Source organism: Oncorhynchus kisutch, linkage group LG9 (genome assembly GCF_002021735.2).
Source record: "Oncorhynchus kisutch isolate 150728-3 linkage group LG9, Okis_V2, whole genome shotgun sequence".
NCBI lineage: Eukaryota > Metazoa > Chordata > Actinopteri > Salmoniformes > Salmonidae > Oncorhynchus > Oncorhynchus kisutch.
Window position 1 is genome coordinate 29,188,884 of NC_034182.2, and position 17,927 is coordinate 29,206,810.

The 17,927-nt window shown below is 40.7% G+C and overlaps 2 protein-coding genes across 2 annotated transcripts; both read right to left on the reverse strand.

Annotated features, from left to right (window-relative positions):
• Positions 1 to 5,883: 5,883 nt before the first annotated feature.
• Positions 5,884 to 11,016, reverse strand: LOC109897032 (leucine rich adaptor protein 1-like). The gene is made up of 2 exons (XM_020491534.2): positions 10,380 to 11,016; positions 5,884 to 7,829 (listed from the first exon to the last, which is right to left on the reverse strand). The coding sequence occupies exons 1-2, from the start codon at positions 10,587 to 10,589 to the stop codon at positions 7,431 to 7,433; spliced, it is 609 nt and encodes a 202-aa protein (XP_020347123.1). The 5' UTR covers positions 10,590 to 11,016; the 3' UTR covers positions 5,884 to 7,430.
• Positions 11,017 to 11,720: 704 nt separating this feature from the next.
• LOC109897031 (5,6-dihydroxyindole-2-carboxylic acid oxidase) lies at positions 11,721 to 17,308 on the reverse strand. The gene is made up of 7 exons (XM_020491533.2): positions 16,749 to 17,308; positions 15,792 to 16,114; positions 14,889 to 15,093; positions 14,102 to 14,269; positions 13,524 to 13,703; positions 13,099 to 13,245; positions 11,721 to 12,434 (listed from the first exon to the last, which is right to left on the reverse strand). Exons 1-7 carry the CDS (start codon positions 17,101 to 17,103, stop codon positions 12,244 to 12,246), a joined length of 1,569 nt encoding a protein of 522 aa, XP_020347122.1. The 5' UTR covers positions 17,104 to 17,308; the 3' UTR covers positions 11,721 to 12,243.
• Between the last annotated feature and the right edge of the window lie 619 nt (positions 17,309 to 17,927).

Below are 17,927 nucleotides of genomic sequence, written 5' to 3' on the forward strand. Positions count from 1 at the left end.
TATGACAGTTTTTAATGCCCCGTTGGTAGGATAAACGTGCTTTCAGTTTGTCCAATTTATTTTCCAGCGATTGAACGTTAGCTAACAGGATGGAAGGCATGGTGTCACGCCCTGACCTTAGAGATCCTTTTTGTGTCTCTATTTTGGTTTGGTCAGGGCGTGAGTTGGGGTGGGCATTCTATGTTTTTGTGTTCTATGTTTTCTATTTCTGTGTGTTTGGCCGGGTGTGGTTCTCAATCAGAGGCAGCTGTCTATTGTTGTCTCTGATTGAGAACCATACTTAGGTAGCCTTTTCCCCACCTGTGTCTTGTGGGTAGTTATTTTCTCTTTAGTGTTGTCCTTCTCCAGCAAATAACGGGGATCTGGGCCTGGTTGGATCATGTTAATGTCATAATAAATATACTTAACAATTCTCCATAGTTTACCTTATAAAAACCATAGGGGAAGAATGATCTTTTGCATTTTCAATGTCCTTCGATTGGGAATGTCTGTAGTACTTGGGAATGACCCACTCTAAAATCTGATAAATGTCTCAGAAAAGTTTACTGTGTGTGGAATGCACCACAATAGACTTGAGGGTAATACGTTCTCAGAGTGGTGGGCATTTGTATATTGAGCTTCCCATAACTTTCCACAATGGAAATTGTAGTAAACTTCAGACAAAGCATTTCTGTTCCAAACTAGAGGCTCCCATTGTTAGTCTAGCTTGTATTGCAACAGGTTAACAATACAATAACATATTCTGATGAGTGATGGGAAAGTGCTCAACAGGGGCTTATTTTACACTAGAGATGCATTAAACATTTGGGACATTTTCCCAACACTTGTGGGCGTCACAGTTGAGAGTTCTCCAGTTATGTATGAGGAGAATTCTAATTGGTCTGAAATATTTGGCGTGGCTGTGAAGTTGACTGGCATTCACTAAGTATTTTTCCCGAGGAAGAAACAAGATATTCATGGTAAAGGACCACCCTTATTAAGTTTTCCACACAGGTTCATACATCTCCCAACATGCACTCCTTTATGTCTCGGAATGCGAAATGGCGAAATGGCAGGCTGACAGTGGATCCGATTTGCTATGGGGGCCACAGATCCAAAAGCATTAGTCAAACCAAGAGATAAAGTATACAATTTTTTGAGCTAGGCATTAACACTAATACTTTGTTTAGATGTTGAAAATAATCCATCAGAAGTACATTTTCAACCACTTTCAATATTCTCTCAATGCCAGGAAAACATTGCCTCGTTGATATAGCACAGCACATAGTATAATGACAGTTATCTTATTAAATGACTTTTAAATTGACTTGGGATTCTTGTTTGAGACGTCTATATCTGTGCCTTCCTTCCTGTTTGCAGGGGCCCCTGCCTTTGCTGTACGGACCCCCTTTGATCCCCCTACTACACTAACCCATATCCTGTGTCCTGAGTGTCGCATGGTGACAGTTCCCCAGATACCACATGATATTGGTATCCCAAGCCTGGTGGCACAGGCCCAATACAGTGTCTAATTTGTTAATGGATCTCCATTGGAAGCTCTTTTTCTCAGACGCATGTCGGTGTAATTATTTGCTCTGGAGGGAAGTAATTGGGGCCAAGCTACTTGAATGAATAAATCATTGTTTTGGACTTGTGTGATCTTTTTGACTCGGAGATAGTTAGGCCCCCTGTGTTTGTTTCCCATGCGTATCTTTCCCTTCGGATGTAGTTGAGACAAGGGCATGACTTGCCCCGTTGTGGGATCATTCCGTGTGAAACTGGAACAGAAATGTCAGAGGAAATTGTGTACCAATTGTGAATTATTATGACATTTAGTACAAAGATATGTCTTTTGGAGGTAGGATCTTTGACATAGCCTTGGCATTTCTATACAAAATTAGTATGGAAACAGAAGTGATCTATGTTTGTATATCCCTGAAAATGTGGCCTTACCAAGGCCTCTTATGATAATATGGAATTACTATGCCAAACAGGTCCGTTTTATGACTTTTAGCCGACTCCCTTAGCTTCCAAAACAATTCTAACATCTCTCTGTGATCTGGCGGACTGCATGACGTGAATAGGAAATACAGTACATAGTACAACAGCCATGACATGACAGGACTGAAGGGAGCTGATTATTAGCAGATAGCCTATTCAATCACCTGGTTAGAATATGGTTCATTAAGGTGGTGAGAAAAAAGTGGTTCTCTGAACTTTCCTGGTGCTCTTGTTGGGGCCTCTTTACGCTGCACTACTTTGAGGACACAAACTAAGTCCAGGAAAGATACGTATGTGTTGTAAACAGACAAATCTAGATTCAAATATCTCTTTAAGGGATGTCCTCCAGAGGTAGTGTGGGAGACATCTACACCACATAACCTCCTCTGAGTGGTACAGTGTAAAGACAAGGCTCTTACACACCACATGTCCCTGCAAGAACTACATTAATTACCTTAAAGGTGCAATACGCAGAAATCACTCCTGCCATTTCCTGGTTGCTAAAATTCAAATAGCTTATGTGACAAAACAAGCAATGGATTGTGTAGGGAATCATTGTACTATCTAAACCGCTGTGAAATATATTTCCAATAACCAAAAATATTGTATATCAGCTGTTTGTAGCTGGTGTCCAAAATCAAAAGTTAAAGAGACAAAAACACAACTTAAGTACCTGAAGCACAGAAATAGCGCACATAGAACATATCTACCACTTCTTAGGCTTGATTTCAATGATAATGACAGATCTATAACTCACGTTTCTATGTGATTTTGGTAGCGTCAGTAGACACATTATTTTTCTCTGCTAGCCAAATTGAAAATGGAAGGCTTTTAAAATATCCACACATTTGTGAGTCGTTGAGTTAATAAAGGGTGCAATACTATGTACAACATGGTTTAGATGAGAAGCTCAATTCATAGTTTGAATTTATATACTTATTTTGTTTGTGTGTGTGTATATATATATGTATATATATGTATGTATGTATGTATGTATGTATGTATGTATGTATGTATGTATGTATATGTATATATGTATGTGTGCTGCACTCACACATTTACATTTTAGTCAATTAGCAGACGATCTTATCCCGAGCGACTTACAGTTATTGCATTCATCTTAAGATAGAAAGGTGGGACAACCACATATCACAGCTATAGAAAGTACATTTTTCTCTATCTAAGGCTAGTGTAAACAGAAAATGAGCAAATCTGATGTTGAAGATACTGTAGATCTCACTAGACATATTTTACTAATGTAAATCCACCCTTAGTTCAAGGTCCAAGGAGTAAATTAAGGGAAAACGAATGAACCATATTCAATACCTTGACTGTCTGTAAATACCGAATTCAATCTTTAAAATTGTATTTTGATTCAACAGGCTTTTTTACACTAACAAAAAATATGATGTAAAACCTGCCTTTCTTCGACATCAGATTTGCCACTTTTCTGTTGACACTGTCCTGACATTAAGAGTTGATCAAATTGAAGGAGCACGTGCACCTTGTGATTCATTGGGTTGACACACCTCTGTTGAAGGTGAACAGTAAACTGTTGAACCCCATGCTGTGTCAAAGAGAGCCCTTGTCTTTGCATTGTTTGCACTAGCAACCAACGCCATGTTTAGCTGAGTCAGTATTTAGAGAGATAGACTTGACGTGCTGAATGTTAATGTGAAAGAGACAGTCTTAGAATCTTTTGTCACAAAGGTGCTAAAGGAATATGAGCATGTGGAGAGAAAGTAAGCTTTTAATCCCCGCCTTGGAAATACAAAATACCCAAAAACTGTACATGGGTGGTGTACCATGCCCTTCTCTCAGGAATTCCGATGCATGGAAGGGGTTATTAGCAAATCAACCTGAGGAACCTGTTCTTGTTTCTTGAAATCCTCCAATTACCTTATGAGCCACTAGGTCTAGTCATTCTGTTTCCCTGAAGGGGATAGTCAAATAATAGCCAGTGGCGACAAAGTTAAGATTCATTGACAGGAAATGATGATGGTACATTGTCTGTTTCTAATTGAATATGGTCAAACAGTCATTCAAAAAGGCTTTCTGGGGTGGTACGTTTGGCTTTGACAAGTGTGCTAAAGGCCTAAGAAGCCGAGATAAGGCAAAGTAAACCAAATAAAGCTGCTTTGCTTTTAGTCATGGAAATTTGTTGGATTGTCAAGTTAAGGGAATCAAGAGTATGCTCAATTTTCCCCTCGCTTAACACCAGTTCAGTGTGATCTCAGACAATATGGTGTGAGGCTGAAGAAAGAGAAAGAGCTATCATAAAAGTGGTAAACAGTATGTGACCAATACTTTAGACACCCAAACATATAGCACAAAAGGCATTTTCTATGCTGCAGCTAAACACAAATCATTGTGGTATTAACTGAGATGTACTGTAATTCCTCCCAATCCTTATGCAGTGATTAATACCAATTCAATGCATTTCCTATTTCTGTTTTTAACTGTGATTCTTCACTAATCCCTTCTCCTCCAATGTTAAGGAAAACATGTCATTTGAACCAATATGAAATTATATTAAACCCCTTGCAAGGGTATTTGTATTTAACTTGCATGCTGCCCATCATCAGAATTATCTGTGACTCAGAGGCGTATGTGACCACAATGGCTGTCTTTAACGCCAAAATAAAGTGAAGTGATATTGTATGCAGTTAAATAGAATAGATCATTGTAGTCTCATTAGAAAAAAGACGTGATAGGTGATATGGGTTAGCTGCAGTGTTAAACAGAGCAGATGGTGATGTCATCACTGTGTGGGAACTGGAATGTAGTGGGGCTGCTCATCGTGCCACAAGGGCCTCCGCTTTCCAATGAATATATGTACACTCCGGTCTTGAAATTCAATTATCTCCCTTAGCATCCAACAAGCCATCGTGGTGAATTAAAATGTCCATAAAACATACTGTGGGTAGCACTCATTTTGTGTTTCTGTCTTCGTTCTGACGGACATTCGTTTTTATTGACTTGATCCGACTATAATATTGTGTGTTGAATACTCCCAAGGTTTAGTTCGAGTAAAATTATGCTTCGTTCATGAGAAGTTAAGTCGTTACTAAAGTGTAATCCCAAATGGTTTTCCTTCCATTAATAGTTGAACGGGTTTTTAAAAGAAAGTAAACTACCATTTCCAGAATTTAGGATATGAATCGCCCTCTTCGAGTTGTTTTTTCAAGTAATCTAAAGTGTGGAGATTAAAAAACAAAGGCCTAGATTTAATCAGATCTAGCGTTAACCGGCGATAGCCGACACCCACATAGCTGATGTTTTGGCGGTGTCCTATGTGCAACTGCATTGGAGCTGCCAAGTCAGTGAGCAGCTGCTCAGTCACGAAGCCACACCCATCCCACTTGCGTTAGAAGTTCAGAATGAGAAAGTGTAGGCTATATAGAAATTATGAAGCTCAAATTGGACATCATTAAACAAAATAATGAGGATTTCTATCTGCCTAATCGAGGTGTAGATTACTATATATCTCAGTGTTCGAATTTGTGAACAAGGCTGCATGGGATTTCTCTTAATGCGACTCTATGCAGCCAATGGCAATGTCCACTTTAGGTATAATGTCGAGACGCTTTTAGATTTGACAGATCTAACGCAGTTCCACCTCCGACACAGCCAAAACAACCATTTATGCGGGTGTCAGTTAGCTCGGATCTGATAGAATCTAGCTCTAACAGGGTACAATTATCTATGGTACATTGGTCAAATTGACACATTTTGGAACTTCACTAGTCTGACAAAAATGGAGCAAGACTGCCTCATCATAAAAATCTGCATATAATCGCTTCTGTGGTTTTAATAAATAATCCAACAATTCTCTCCACTAATTGCATGTTTGTGTGAACCAGTGTGTGTGTGTGTGTGTGTGAGAAGGAAACTGAGAAAGAAGACCATCACAATATATTATTTATTTTCCCCAACAAACCTTTCAACAACACCAATAAAAACAATAAATTACAGTAAGCAACATGAAACAATACTCACAGGTAATGTGAATCGACACAAAGTGGAGCTTAAAGCTATATCATCTTTGTACAGAAATAAATGGCATTACTTTTGTACTTGAATTTTGTTAGTTACCAGTCATTAACTAGTTGACTGGTTCAACAGTAAGTTATAAACTGTGATCGACAAATACTATCTAGTAATTAAATTAATTGAGTGTTGTGAATGTCAAGAATTCCACTTTGTAAATGGTTTGTAATTCATCTATTGTGGTACAACAAAACAAAAAGAGTAAAATAATGACCTTGTTGTTATGGAAATTCGACTGCCATCTGTCTAAATAAAAAAGCCAGCAAGAACAATGTATCTGTCCAATGTTAAATATGTAAGCATATAACTGTAAAAATGTATGTTTAATTTTCATTTTACTAGCTTCCATATTAGGTACATGAGCTAAAATACAGCGATTTGGCATGTTCACAAATTGCACTTGAATGATACAGCCTCTATTTGAGGGAAAACAGTATTTCTGCCGCATTAAACCAGTCCAGTCGATGTCACCGCACGGAACCACTAATGCTCCAAATGACCACAAATTCCTTATCTACTACATTAACTTAGTTCAGATGGATGAGCGGCTAACCAAAGACATGGTATCTAAGTGAAAAAGAAAAGAAGAGACTGAGGTATCAAGACTCTTTGGAGTACAGTCAGAGTGCACTGAATGAACATTTTGTGAAAAACACATCACATTTTTGCCAATTCAGTCGTGCTGTTCTAACAACAAAACAAACAACAAAATACTTCTTAAAGGTTAGATTTGTAAGTAAGATTCCCCGTCAAAGAGTCGCCTCAATGCTTCTGGAGGATTCAAGGGAAGGGTCTTGGTAAGAGCACTCGAACGCAACACCAAAGATGATGAGAATGCATGACTTTATTTTTTTTAAATTATTTTGGTTTCAGACCTGTTGATTGTGTTTGTAGTTCATATTGTTGGGGGCAGATAAATTGCACCTTTGTTGAATTCTCAATGATGTTCCGAACTGGCGACAAGTGGCTAAGGTTTAGTGAGGTGGAAATGCATCAAAAGACAAAAAAAGAATTTGGTTTCATGATACAAAATAGCACAACTGAGTATTTGCCCCTTGGTAAACCCACTTAAATGGGTTTACAAGGGGCGGCAGGTAGCCTAGTGGTTAGAGCGTTGAACAAATTCCTGAACAAGGCAGTTCCTGAACAATCACTGTTCCCCGGTAGGCCGTCATTGTAAATAATAATTTGTCCTTAACTGACTTGCCTATTAAATAAAGGTCAACTTAAATGTCACTGTAGAATACTTAGCAGCAGGAAAATAACAGATCATCAAGGGAAACATCCATGTGCTATATTTCCCACAGCGAGCTCAATGAACCAGACAACATATGAAACATTTGTAATGAACTATTACCATGCCAACTCATTGATAACGCCTGATGGCACTATTGATAGCACTATCCAAAGCAATAGTACTCATCGGAATCCACTCTGACTTGCATGGGTGGCTTGCTGAAAGTCTTGTCCTCTATGATGGGTATATCTGAGAAGAGATTAAGATCCGTTGGAGAAGGGTGGTCTGGGAGGTCCTCTGCTAACTCCTCCAACGTATCCAGATAACTGCCCACGGATATCCCGTCCAATCCGTCACTGTTTCCATCCTGCAGACTGGTGAAGCTGCCGCGTGGAGAGGTGTCGTCCTCGCTGTCCGTTAAGCTGTACAGGCTGCCGGTCAGGCTGCTTTCACGACTGGCTAGGCCCCCCTTGTCCTCCATCACCCATTTGATGGATTCGATGCCCTCGTTGATTGACATCAGCTGCTGCATCAGCTTGACATCGATGGCACGGAGGTGGGCCTGCGTTTGGTGTTAGAAGGAGATTCATTTTAGGACTTTATTATAGATTTTTACTGGCAACATTTACACACAATATCACACTTCCAACATTTAGGCCCACAATCTTATTTGTTTTCTAAATTCACTGCTTTCCTATTCCATTCTTGTGAGAAGAACATCACCAGCATGTATTTTGAGTTGACAAAGTAATGCTGAAAAATCTAATTGTCCCTTGGGGATTGTAAAGACACCACTCTACTCTTTGGCATGTGGACAAGGACAAAGGTAAAACAAAAAAGCATGCCACAGGAAATCACTCCGTCCTTGGCATGTAACAGCATGGTATGTGAGGGCATAGCAGGACATTCTCGCCCTGACACCCATACAGTACCACCATTGATTTATCACTTCACGATAAGATTTTCCCTGGCTACTAGTGACAAATAGACAGCCGTTTACACCAATGGACAGTCCGTAGCAGCAGTCTCGAGCCAGTCAAAAAGCATTATGCCAGATGGTGGTTGACAAGGCTGATACAATGGCCCAGACAGCTGGCTGGCTATAAAACAGTGCCATTTTTGGGAGTGGATCGTGACTAGCTCATAATGCTGCCAGTGTTTGCTTACAGATATAACCTGTCCTTTATGTGTGCACAGACGCCCAGCCGGAGCATAGTGGAATTTTACAGAAGCATTAGCAGTGTCAATTAAAGTTGGCTTGAATGGGGTGGTGAATCACAAGATGGGTATAGCTAATGTAATTTACTGCTGCCTGTTTGTTAGTCATTGAAATTCAACTTCATTGATTTAGTATCTAACAATACTTACTTATGATATATGTTTAAGATATTTTCTGAACTCTGTTTAAAACTAGTTACATTATTCTGGACTTTTGTCTAAAACTGGAGTTACAGGCGACACAGGTCAACCCTATACAGATTTGACAAACTGTTGGACCATGTATATTGTAAAGTGAACCAGTCGGTTAGCCAAATGGCCAAGAGAAAAGCAGCCTAATTGGATTGAAGAAGTGACAGCAGAGCAAAAGCCTTAGATGGCCCAAATGTGCCATTCACTATAGTAGGGTCCTAGGGAGCACAGCGGACTATACTTGTTTTAAATGTAATTAAACTGAATGGAATAATACTGGTATTTTTCTGCTTTACTCCCAAGAGAGCATGGTGGATGTATTTCAGTCATTGTCATCAATATAATTTTTGACTGTCCAGTCAGAAGACAAAGACTAGCTTTCCTACATCACGATACGCCTTTGTGTCCGGCAAAATGCACTCCTGGGTGGGATATCTTCTCTGTTATTATAGTTTACTGGGCCTGTCATCATAATCATATTATGAACCACCCTTTCAATGACTTCAACATGGAAACTAACATGAGAGAGGTATTTTTCCATTAGTTGGTTAACCAGGCAATGACACAGTACCCTTCTGTACAAACTCTGTCAATTTGACCATCTGTTCAAGGGTCCTAATGCCTTGACTGACCTTAAGCCTTAAAAGGGGTGGGGGGGGGGGGGGTCTCCTCAATACAGGGGGACAAAACAAGGCAAGTAGTAGCATGGAATCCAAGTGATAATCAATTTGAATTCCAGGCTATCCTCCTGTATTTTTGTTGAGTTTGGAATTTGTGTAAATGAGCTTTAATTGAGGTGAGAATTGTCTGCCTGCGTGATACCGGACAATAGATTTTTTTTAATTTAACCCTTATTTAACTAGGCAAGTCAGTTAAGAACTATGCATTGTTGTTGTTATGTGTAGAGAGAAAGTGTTAATGGCTTTCGCCAACTGGGTGGCATCACATCTGTAGCTGATAGAGCGTGAGAAACATCACTTAAATCCATAGATTTATAGCTCAATACTCAATAGAATTGGTTATTTAAGAGGTGGGCCAATGTTGATCCTTTTGGGATTGAGACACTGACTCTCATTGTCTTGTTATGTATTAAATGACGGCCAGAAATATGGCAAAAAAACTGTATCCTGTAGTGTGTATATCCTTCTTTTGCAGATGATGGAGTTACAGTGGAAGTCAATTTGACATAAATAAGACATGCCACTCACTATTATTTCCGATGCCTTGCGACCAGGCGGCATTTGAAGTCATCCATAAACTTCCGAGATGACAAATATACACTATGAACACAATGCCAATACAGTTGGATTGCCATCAGTCGTCTGGAAGTTACTGCATAACAATGCCGAGTTATCATATCACAGGTCAGTGAACTAACGTAACGTCCAAGTTCTATTAAGGCCTAAAGCAAACAGCGGCAACAACTAGACTACTGCAGCTAAAAGCTTGTTTTGTTATCTTGTGTCGATGGTCAATTGCATTTAATGCAATGCACCAATGAATATACAGCATGGTTTTGAAGGAGCAGTGAACTGACTTGAAAAAGCCTGGGTCCGAATTGAAATTGTACCGGATTTGGATGTCTGCTTCGGTATTCAATAAACTTTATTATAGGCTTACTGCACGAAACAACTCACTGACCCAACAGCGACAGAGGGAGATATATTTGAAGTTGCATCTTTAAGGCAACCACATAGCCTACCATTTCCTGTTTCAAAAATAATATCTTGCTCTCCAGTCGTTTTAAGTCAGCAGAGTTTGAGCGGTTCTTCGGTGTCGCTGGTTTTCTCTCCTCATGTTTGTCGTGATGATGATGTCCTCCCGCTAGGGAACGAATGAGACTTTCAGGCACATTGCGACCCAACTTTTTCTCAATGTCCTTAAAATCGGATAAAACGTTGTCCTCTTCCATGATAGAATTGCAGTAAGAATATAAACGAAAAAAACGATATATGCTACGTGCAGTAGAAATAACACAGAGAGCAAATGATGGGGTTCAGTGGCTTGACGGCTCCGTCTGATTTCACTTCCAAAGAAAAGGTCATAGCCCGGATGGTCTTAGTGGTCTGATGTTGAAAGCGACTGCTATATCCATAGGCGCACAGTAACACAGTTTCCCAATCCACTTCTTATCACCAACTCAAAATATAGAGTGCAATTCAAAACAAAATCGAAACAACCCCTGTTATTCCTGTAGCACAGCCACTACAGACGTCAATTGAGAGATTCGGAAGTCCCTTGCGCAGGGATGTCAGCCGTGACCGTTGAAACAATATTCGTACCACGGAGCGGCACAGTAGGATGACGACGTGCTGCTCAACCACACAGTTTATGACTGAAACCTTACACCCCGGACAAGTGGGACTATACAACTACGCCTGTTTTCCGTAATGATAAGGCAATTGTCGCAGCATATATTTTGGTGTATGGTGCACAAAATACACCCATATGGTAGCCGACAGTATTTTCATCAGTATCATCAGTTCAATCATACAACGGATTACATTGCCATTTCATGTCAGCAAAGTAGGCTACAGTAAACTGTATTTCTGAATTTATTTGAATTCAAACCAATGTTGTGTAGCCATCCTAATGGCCTGTTTGCATACATTGTTATTAAACCAGCATAATAAAATCAACACTTTTTAAAAGGCTATCTTGAACGATTTTAAAGCAAGCAAATGAACCTAAGTTTGACCTGATTAATAATTATATATTTCTTCAAAGCAACACAAATTAATTGAACCCTTATTGACTCCTTTTCAAGTCGTATTGGACTTCACACTTCTACCCCCTTGTGGCAATACATGAGAATTGACATTACCTTCACAAGAATGGCAAAGTAGGCTATACAACTTGAGAATCCTCATGAGAATGAGGATCCTGTCGTTTTCGCTATTCTATTAAATTACATTCTATTTGTTTCTACTTCGTCCACATAGTAATTTGCTCTCAGCTGTCATGGCACATAAGGAGAGAAAATGTGTATGAATCATGACATTGTACTCCACAAGTGTTGCAGAAATTCTAATAATGCAAGACAAATTCTTAACCTTTTATTTTGTTTAATCACCAAATATTGTCAATGGAATTACAAATAAATTCAATTTTGACCGAAATATGTTTACAAATTTACAGAAAACCATCGTTATACTCAGAATCTGTAGGTATACAGGTCAAGGCACTCCGTAAAGTAGAATGAGTGATGCAATCAATAAGATTCCATATTATGTACTACAGCAGTCAGCAGTGGTGGTAAAACTTGGCAATGGGAGGACCGCAGTGTTCAGGTTTTTGTTAGACTACATTCAACCCACACCCTGCATTGCCAACATTTGGCCACTCCCGGAATACAGTTTGTGATGCATATTCTACGGCACTTTAAACATAACTGCTAACAATAAAAAAGTTTGAACATATGTGACGCTCAGCTAAGCCTTGGTCATGATCATTAGGCACGAAACAGGAGAAAATTGACAAACAGGGATGGACTCATTTTATGTTGCGCAAATGTTGTTGCAAAAAGCGTGCCCTAACGAACATAACCCTTTAGTTTCATATACAGCTCAGACCACGGATTGGCCTTTGTCGTCATCGTAGCGTTGGTACTGTTCTCCTAGCAGGGGCTGGCGGCCCTCCAGTTTGCTGTAAGAGTGGGAGCGCACAGCACATGTGGTTGCAGCAAAGATTACAGCGACGACGACCAGGGCCGCCACGATGGCAATGGTGATGATCTCAGTCAAAGTTAAAGGAGCAGCTATAGAGACGAGACAAGATTTATAACATTTACATTCGTCATATGGAATGTGAAACTCGCAAAGTGACTGACTGACTGACTCACTCACTCACCAAAATAGATACAATGAAGAAACTATAATCATAACATTGCACATAAAGTCAGGTCCATGATTATTGTCACTTGACAAATATGAGCAAAAAACCGGTATAAAATATAATAAAAACTGAGCTACAAAACAATGGGACAATATATATAAAATATGGTGGTGGATCTATCACTTTCTAAACAAAATCTCTTTCTAATTGTATTGGTATAAAATATATCATTTTCCCTTTTTCCCATACAATATAGCTCAGTATTTGTATTTATTTTATGCAGTATTTTTTTGCTCATCTTTATCAAGGCTTCCAATAATTCCGGTCCTGACTGTATATAATAGACAAGACAAATATCCACAATGTATTTATATTGACATTATACACACCTGGCCATTCAGCCTGTTTTTATATGGACATTATACACACCTGGCCATTCAGCCGCCATTCAGCCTGTATTTATATTGACATAATACACACACCTGGCCATTCAGCCTGTATACACATCTGGCCATTCAGCCTGTATTTATATTGACATTATACACACCTGGCTATTCAGCCTGTATTTATATTGACATTATACACACCTGGCCATTCGGCCTCATAGGAGTAGCCAAGGTTCTCTGGGGCTGTAAGAAACATCTCAGCGTTGGTCACTGGAGGCCAGAAGGGAACCATGTTGTACCCCCTGTTGTGACCAATGGGGGCATTCTCTGAAGGATAGACTGCCAAATCTGCAAAATGTATCAGTTAAGAGTCAGCTTATGAACATGTGCCGCTGATGTACAAAGAAAAAATCCTGCCAGAGATAAACAAAGGGTGCATAGTAATCGTGTAATTGTTGTGTAATTACCATTTTACCATGTAATTTAGAAACGGCCTGTACCGCATAGTCAACAAGTACATAGAAGAACATTATATCTTCAGACAAGCAAGCACAGACAAAGCCAATACATGAAGACAACAGATCAGGTATTGAACATGAGATTGACAGGAGGATGGGATCCGTTACCAGGGGCGTGCCTCCTGAGCCACTCGTCAAAGATGGCATCTGTGAAAGTGTGGAGAAGCACGAAGATGGGGTCGTTGGGCGAGAGGTGGGTCTGTCCCCCTGTCCCGTTCAGAAACAGGTGGGCCAGGTTGTGGAGGCTCCGTACCACTGGGTCGTAGTTTCCCTGGGGGGCACTATAGCCTGTGCACACAACACAGGTAGCTTGTGGATTAAATACAGGAAACTGTGTGTAGTGGATGTGAGTCTCGCCAGTAGCATGTTGGCAGGAGTACACCAGTGAAATGGGTGACCTACATCTCTCAGCGTGACTAGACTCTTGCTCTAAGACAGTTGGCTTTGAGTTGCGTGTGTTATCGTGTGCAGAAGGTTGTTGGTTCACACCCTGCTCGGGACAGAACAGAATGCACTCTGTTGCGTGTGTGCATGCGTGCGTGTGTCTCGGTGTGTATCATCATGCACAACAACCCTCAACGTTCAGTGTGTGTGAGCCTATGTACACTACAGGAAGTGTAGTGATATCTGTGTGTTTCAATGTGAATTACTATATCTATTGGTGTAGACCAGCAATAGCCACTCACCCTCGATGGTGTTCCTGAAGCTCTCTGAAGAGGTGGAGTAGTAGGGAGGGGTGTCAAAGGTGTTCACCTGCAGGCAGTCTGCCACATCCTGGGGCTCAGGGAGACGCTGCACCATGGGGCGGGCCACGTTTCCAGCTGGGTTCCTCCTGATGGGGGTGGTCTCAGTATCTGGGTTTAGAGAGAGGAGAGGGTTAAAAAGGGTGGTCTTAGTAACCTGGGTAGACGGAATAATAAATGGGCTTGGGATGTGCTGAAAAAAACACCAGGGCCATATTTAAATACTATTTAGATATTTCATTATTTTCCTTCCTTTCTTCCTTCCTTCCTTCCTTCCTTCTGGAAATCACCCTGTTGTGGAGGAGAAGGCCCCTCCACTTTGAATCTTGTTCTCTGATGGGTTTTTGAGGAGACGAGGAGAGGGGATGCAAGGAATCGAGGAAAGATGAATTGAGATGGAGATAGTGCTTGGGGACTAATGTTGACAAGCTCATTGCTTCCCCTAGTGTTCTGACAAGGTGTTGCGCCAATAGCACCAACACTTGAACCAGGCTTAAGCAAGTAATGATAGTAATCAACAGGCATCACAATATGGAATGTTGAAGTTGATCAAAGGGACACTACACGTCCTTTGATGTTCTGGTCATTTTTCAACCTTACTGAGCATGTTTATATAATCTCAGTGACATTTACGGATTTTAACATCTGTGCCCACAGACAACTTCTACCCACCATATAGGGGGTTCTCTTCAACACTTGGAAGGATATGAGAGCACTACGGAAGGCTTACTGTTGCAGATGGTCCCCAGTGTATCATAGTCCCCCACACTCTCACAGATCACCCTCCAGTTGGAGAAGATGGAGTTGGTGCTGATGGAATTCATATCGAGGTTGCTCCTCGCTCCCAATAGGTCATCTGTGCAGATGTCACAGGTGCTTCCACCAATGGCAAAGTTCCAGTAGGGCAGGGCAAAGGACGGGTCTTGCAGCATATCCTAAATGGAAAGTAGGGTAAGAAAAAATTACATAAAGGGCACACAATTCTAATAATCATATTGTGCAATTAGAAACCCCTTAATAAACTGCAATTAAAATAGTTACAAATGGGCATAGAGGAGTATATCGTGGCTGCATTATTTCCATTCAATTGAACAAACAACACACCACAATCTCAATATTTAGTTGCAACTGATTCAATGTATTTCATTGTATGAAACAATGATTTGCCTTTATTGCTATAGCCTAATGTATGGTTATGCCAAGATAATGACCAAGATAATGATCTTTGGAAACAATAAACAATCTTTGTCAGTAATGAACCAATGACTAATACACAATCCAGTAAATGACTTGGGCAACAGATGCACATTTTCTGCTAAGCTTGCTTGATTTTGGCAGGAAATGGCTTCTTCTGGAAAGATATCCTCACCTTTAATATGGCACTAATTCCAACAAACAATAGGGAAAGTGAAATGACTATTGATGGGCAATAAATACAGATTCAAATGGATTTGCTGGTGGTGAAAATCCATAATAGCATTAGATGATGGCCTATTAGACTGTGATATACAATTAAATAATCAACCCCCAGTGGTTGGCACACTACAAAAAAAAAGTTATTTGCATTATGATGCATTATTTCAGTTCATATTTTACATGTATACAGTGACATATTGCCGGTACCCCATCTCACCTGCATGTCACGCTCAAGTTGGAGCAGGTGAAACCTGTGCCAGGTCACAAAACCGGGACCTTCATGAGAGAAGTCGACTCCACCAAAGCTCGGCTGGCCGGCCCCCAAGAAGGTCTTGCTGACCGAATAGTAGTGGGTCCACACAAAGTAATTGTAGATGGTGATGTTCTCAAACTGCGGGGTGTTTCCATCCGGACCGAATACCTCCTGGTACCGCCTGGTAGCAATTACAATGTCCGGGTGCACGGCGCGCTTGGCCTGGTCCAGCGCGGTCACGAAAGCTCGCTTCTGATCCACACTGAGCTGCATCACGTTTCTCCGGACTGAAGGATTAAAACCAGTCATGCGTTAATGAGCACATTCTTGTGTGGGAAGAAATTGAGAAATTACCCACTGGGGACACACTGGTTGAATCAACGTTGTTTCCACGTAATTTCAATGAAATTACTTTGAATCAACGTGGAATGGACTTTGAATTGACGTCTGTGCCCACTGGGTATAGATAGGGCAGGTAGTCTATCCATAGTACCGTTAACCTCTACGCATAGACCTACACCATTGCCTAAATTTGAGGCAAACATGTCATTATATCGTACATTAAATGCAACTAAATGTAATCCATTGACGTTCTTGTCCTTGACATTTGTAAAGTTTGTATGCTTTCCATAATCCCGTGCAGAAATGTGATTTTCAACCAGTTGAGCGGCCGTACGTAAAGTACGGTGTGGCGGTGCCGTGTATAGAGGTTGCTTGTAGTAGACTATCATTTACTTATTTTAATCAACATATATATGGACTGTTGATCTCAGTTAAATTGGTTTAAGTGTGAGATTGACCACACCACTAAATGAAACACATATTGGAGGTTACTATGCACTTTCAATTGCGTAAAAACATAAAATCATTTGTAATGGAAACTGCAATATTTGTTTCCCAGGGGGATAAAAAAAAACGTACCAACAGCAACCGGTTGGTCACAGTTTAACCCGGCAAATCCATGCCTACAACGGCCACAATTATAACCGGTGAAATTCCCGTTGCACTGGCAGGTTCGATTGAAGTAGCGGATAGGCCAACGTTCACGGTCATCCCGTCCATCGTGGGGGTACTGGGGGCCGTGTGCACTTGCGTCTGCCGCTATCGAAATGCACTGACCACGTCCAGTAGCGGACCCGCAGTCGTCATTCGCGACCCCAAACGGGGATGGACAACACTGACCACTCCGAAGTCCCTCTGGAGTCACACATTCCCTCGGAAACTGCGCGCGCACAAACACTGCGCCCAAGAGCACCAGCAAGCCATACTTCCACATAGCCACGAATAGGCAAAAAAAGACACACACCAGAAAGTTAGTTAAATGGAAAGATGGATCACCCAATTCTCTTTCTTCAATCACACTAACGTTAGTCAGTACCTTACTCGTAACCTCATCACTTCAAAGTTATTTTTCTGTTTCAATTCAGTGCGCGTTTGTATTTCCATGCCGCCCGACCCTCTTGTACTAATTGCCCCAACACCAGCCAAATAACCCCATGGCCTTTAAATACTGGATTTAGCGCATGACTGCCCGGATTTCTGATCTCCTCGTGATCACATCACATTTCTTACCGGACTGAGAGGGATAGAGGTTAGGTAGTCACGCACACTGTTTCACCAGTCCTACTGTGAAACATAATTTGGCATGTCACCTGTGGAAGCTATTGAATTAATGCTGTCCTCCAGTTTTAACCCCATCAATTAATGTTTATGAATTTCTGGACTCATTTCACCACATGTTGTCAAAAGGGATTACACTTAAATTACATGGCCACATTGAAAACCACAAAATAGAGTGACTGCTCTAAGTTAGTATTACAAATCAAAGGAAGTACACAGCAACAACAAACAAAGTGTGGTCTGCTACAGTACATGGTTAAGTGTCACTTGGAATAAAATGGAACCATATTTACATGTTATTATGCCTACATATATTTATGTTGACCTTATCACTAATACAACCCACTCATCTGGATGTGATTGCAAAAGAACCCACCTCGACCTAACGACCATTACAGTAGTCTTATAATAACACAGAGAACAGCTACATTGTCCTTTGTGATGTACTGCTTACTGTCACTCATTTGTTTCATTACACCT

Bases quoted from the DNA above. Each gene is read 5' to 3' on its own strand.
- LOC109897032 (XM_020491534.2), bottom strand. From the start codon at position 10,589: ATGGAAGAGGACAACGTTTTATCCGATTTTAAGGACATTGAGAAAAAG. The intron at 7,830-10,379 runs GTAGGCTATGTG...CACCAAACGCAG, and splicing joins TATTTTTGAAACAGGAAATG to GCCCACCTCCGTGCCATCGA.
- LOC109897031 (XM_020491533.2), bottom strand. From the start codon at position 17,103: ATGTGGAAGTATGGCTTGCTGGTGCTCTTGGGCGCAGTGTTTGTGCGC. The intron at 13,704-14,101 runs GTGAGTGGCTAT...TTGTGTGCACAG, and splicing joins CTTCAGGAACACCATCGAGG to GCTATAGTGCCCCCCAGGGA. The intron at 12,435-13,098 runs GTGTGTATAATG...TCGTCTCTATAG, and splicing joins CTATGAGGCCGAATGGCCAG to CTGCTCCTTTAACTTTGACT.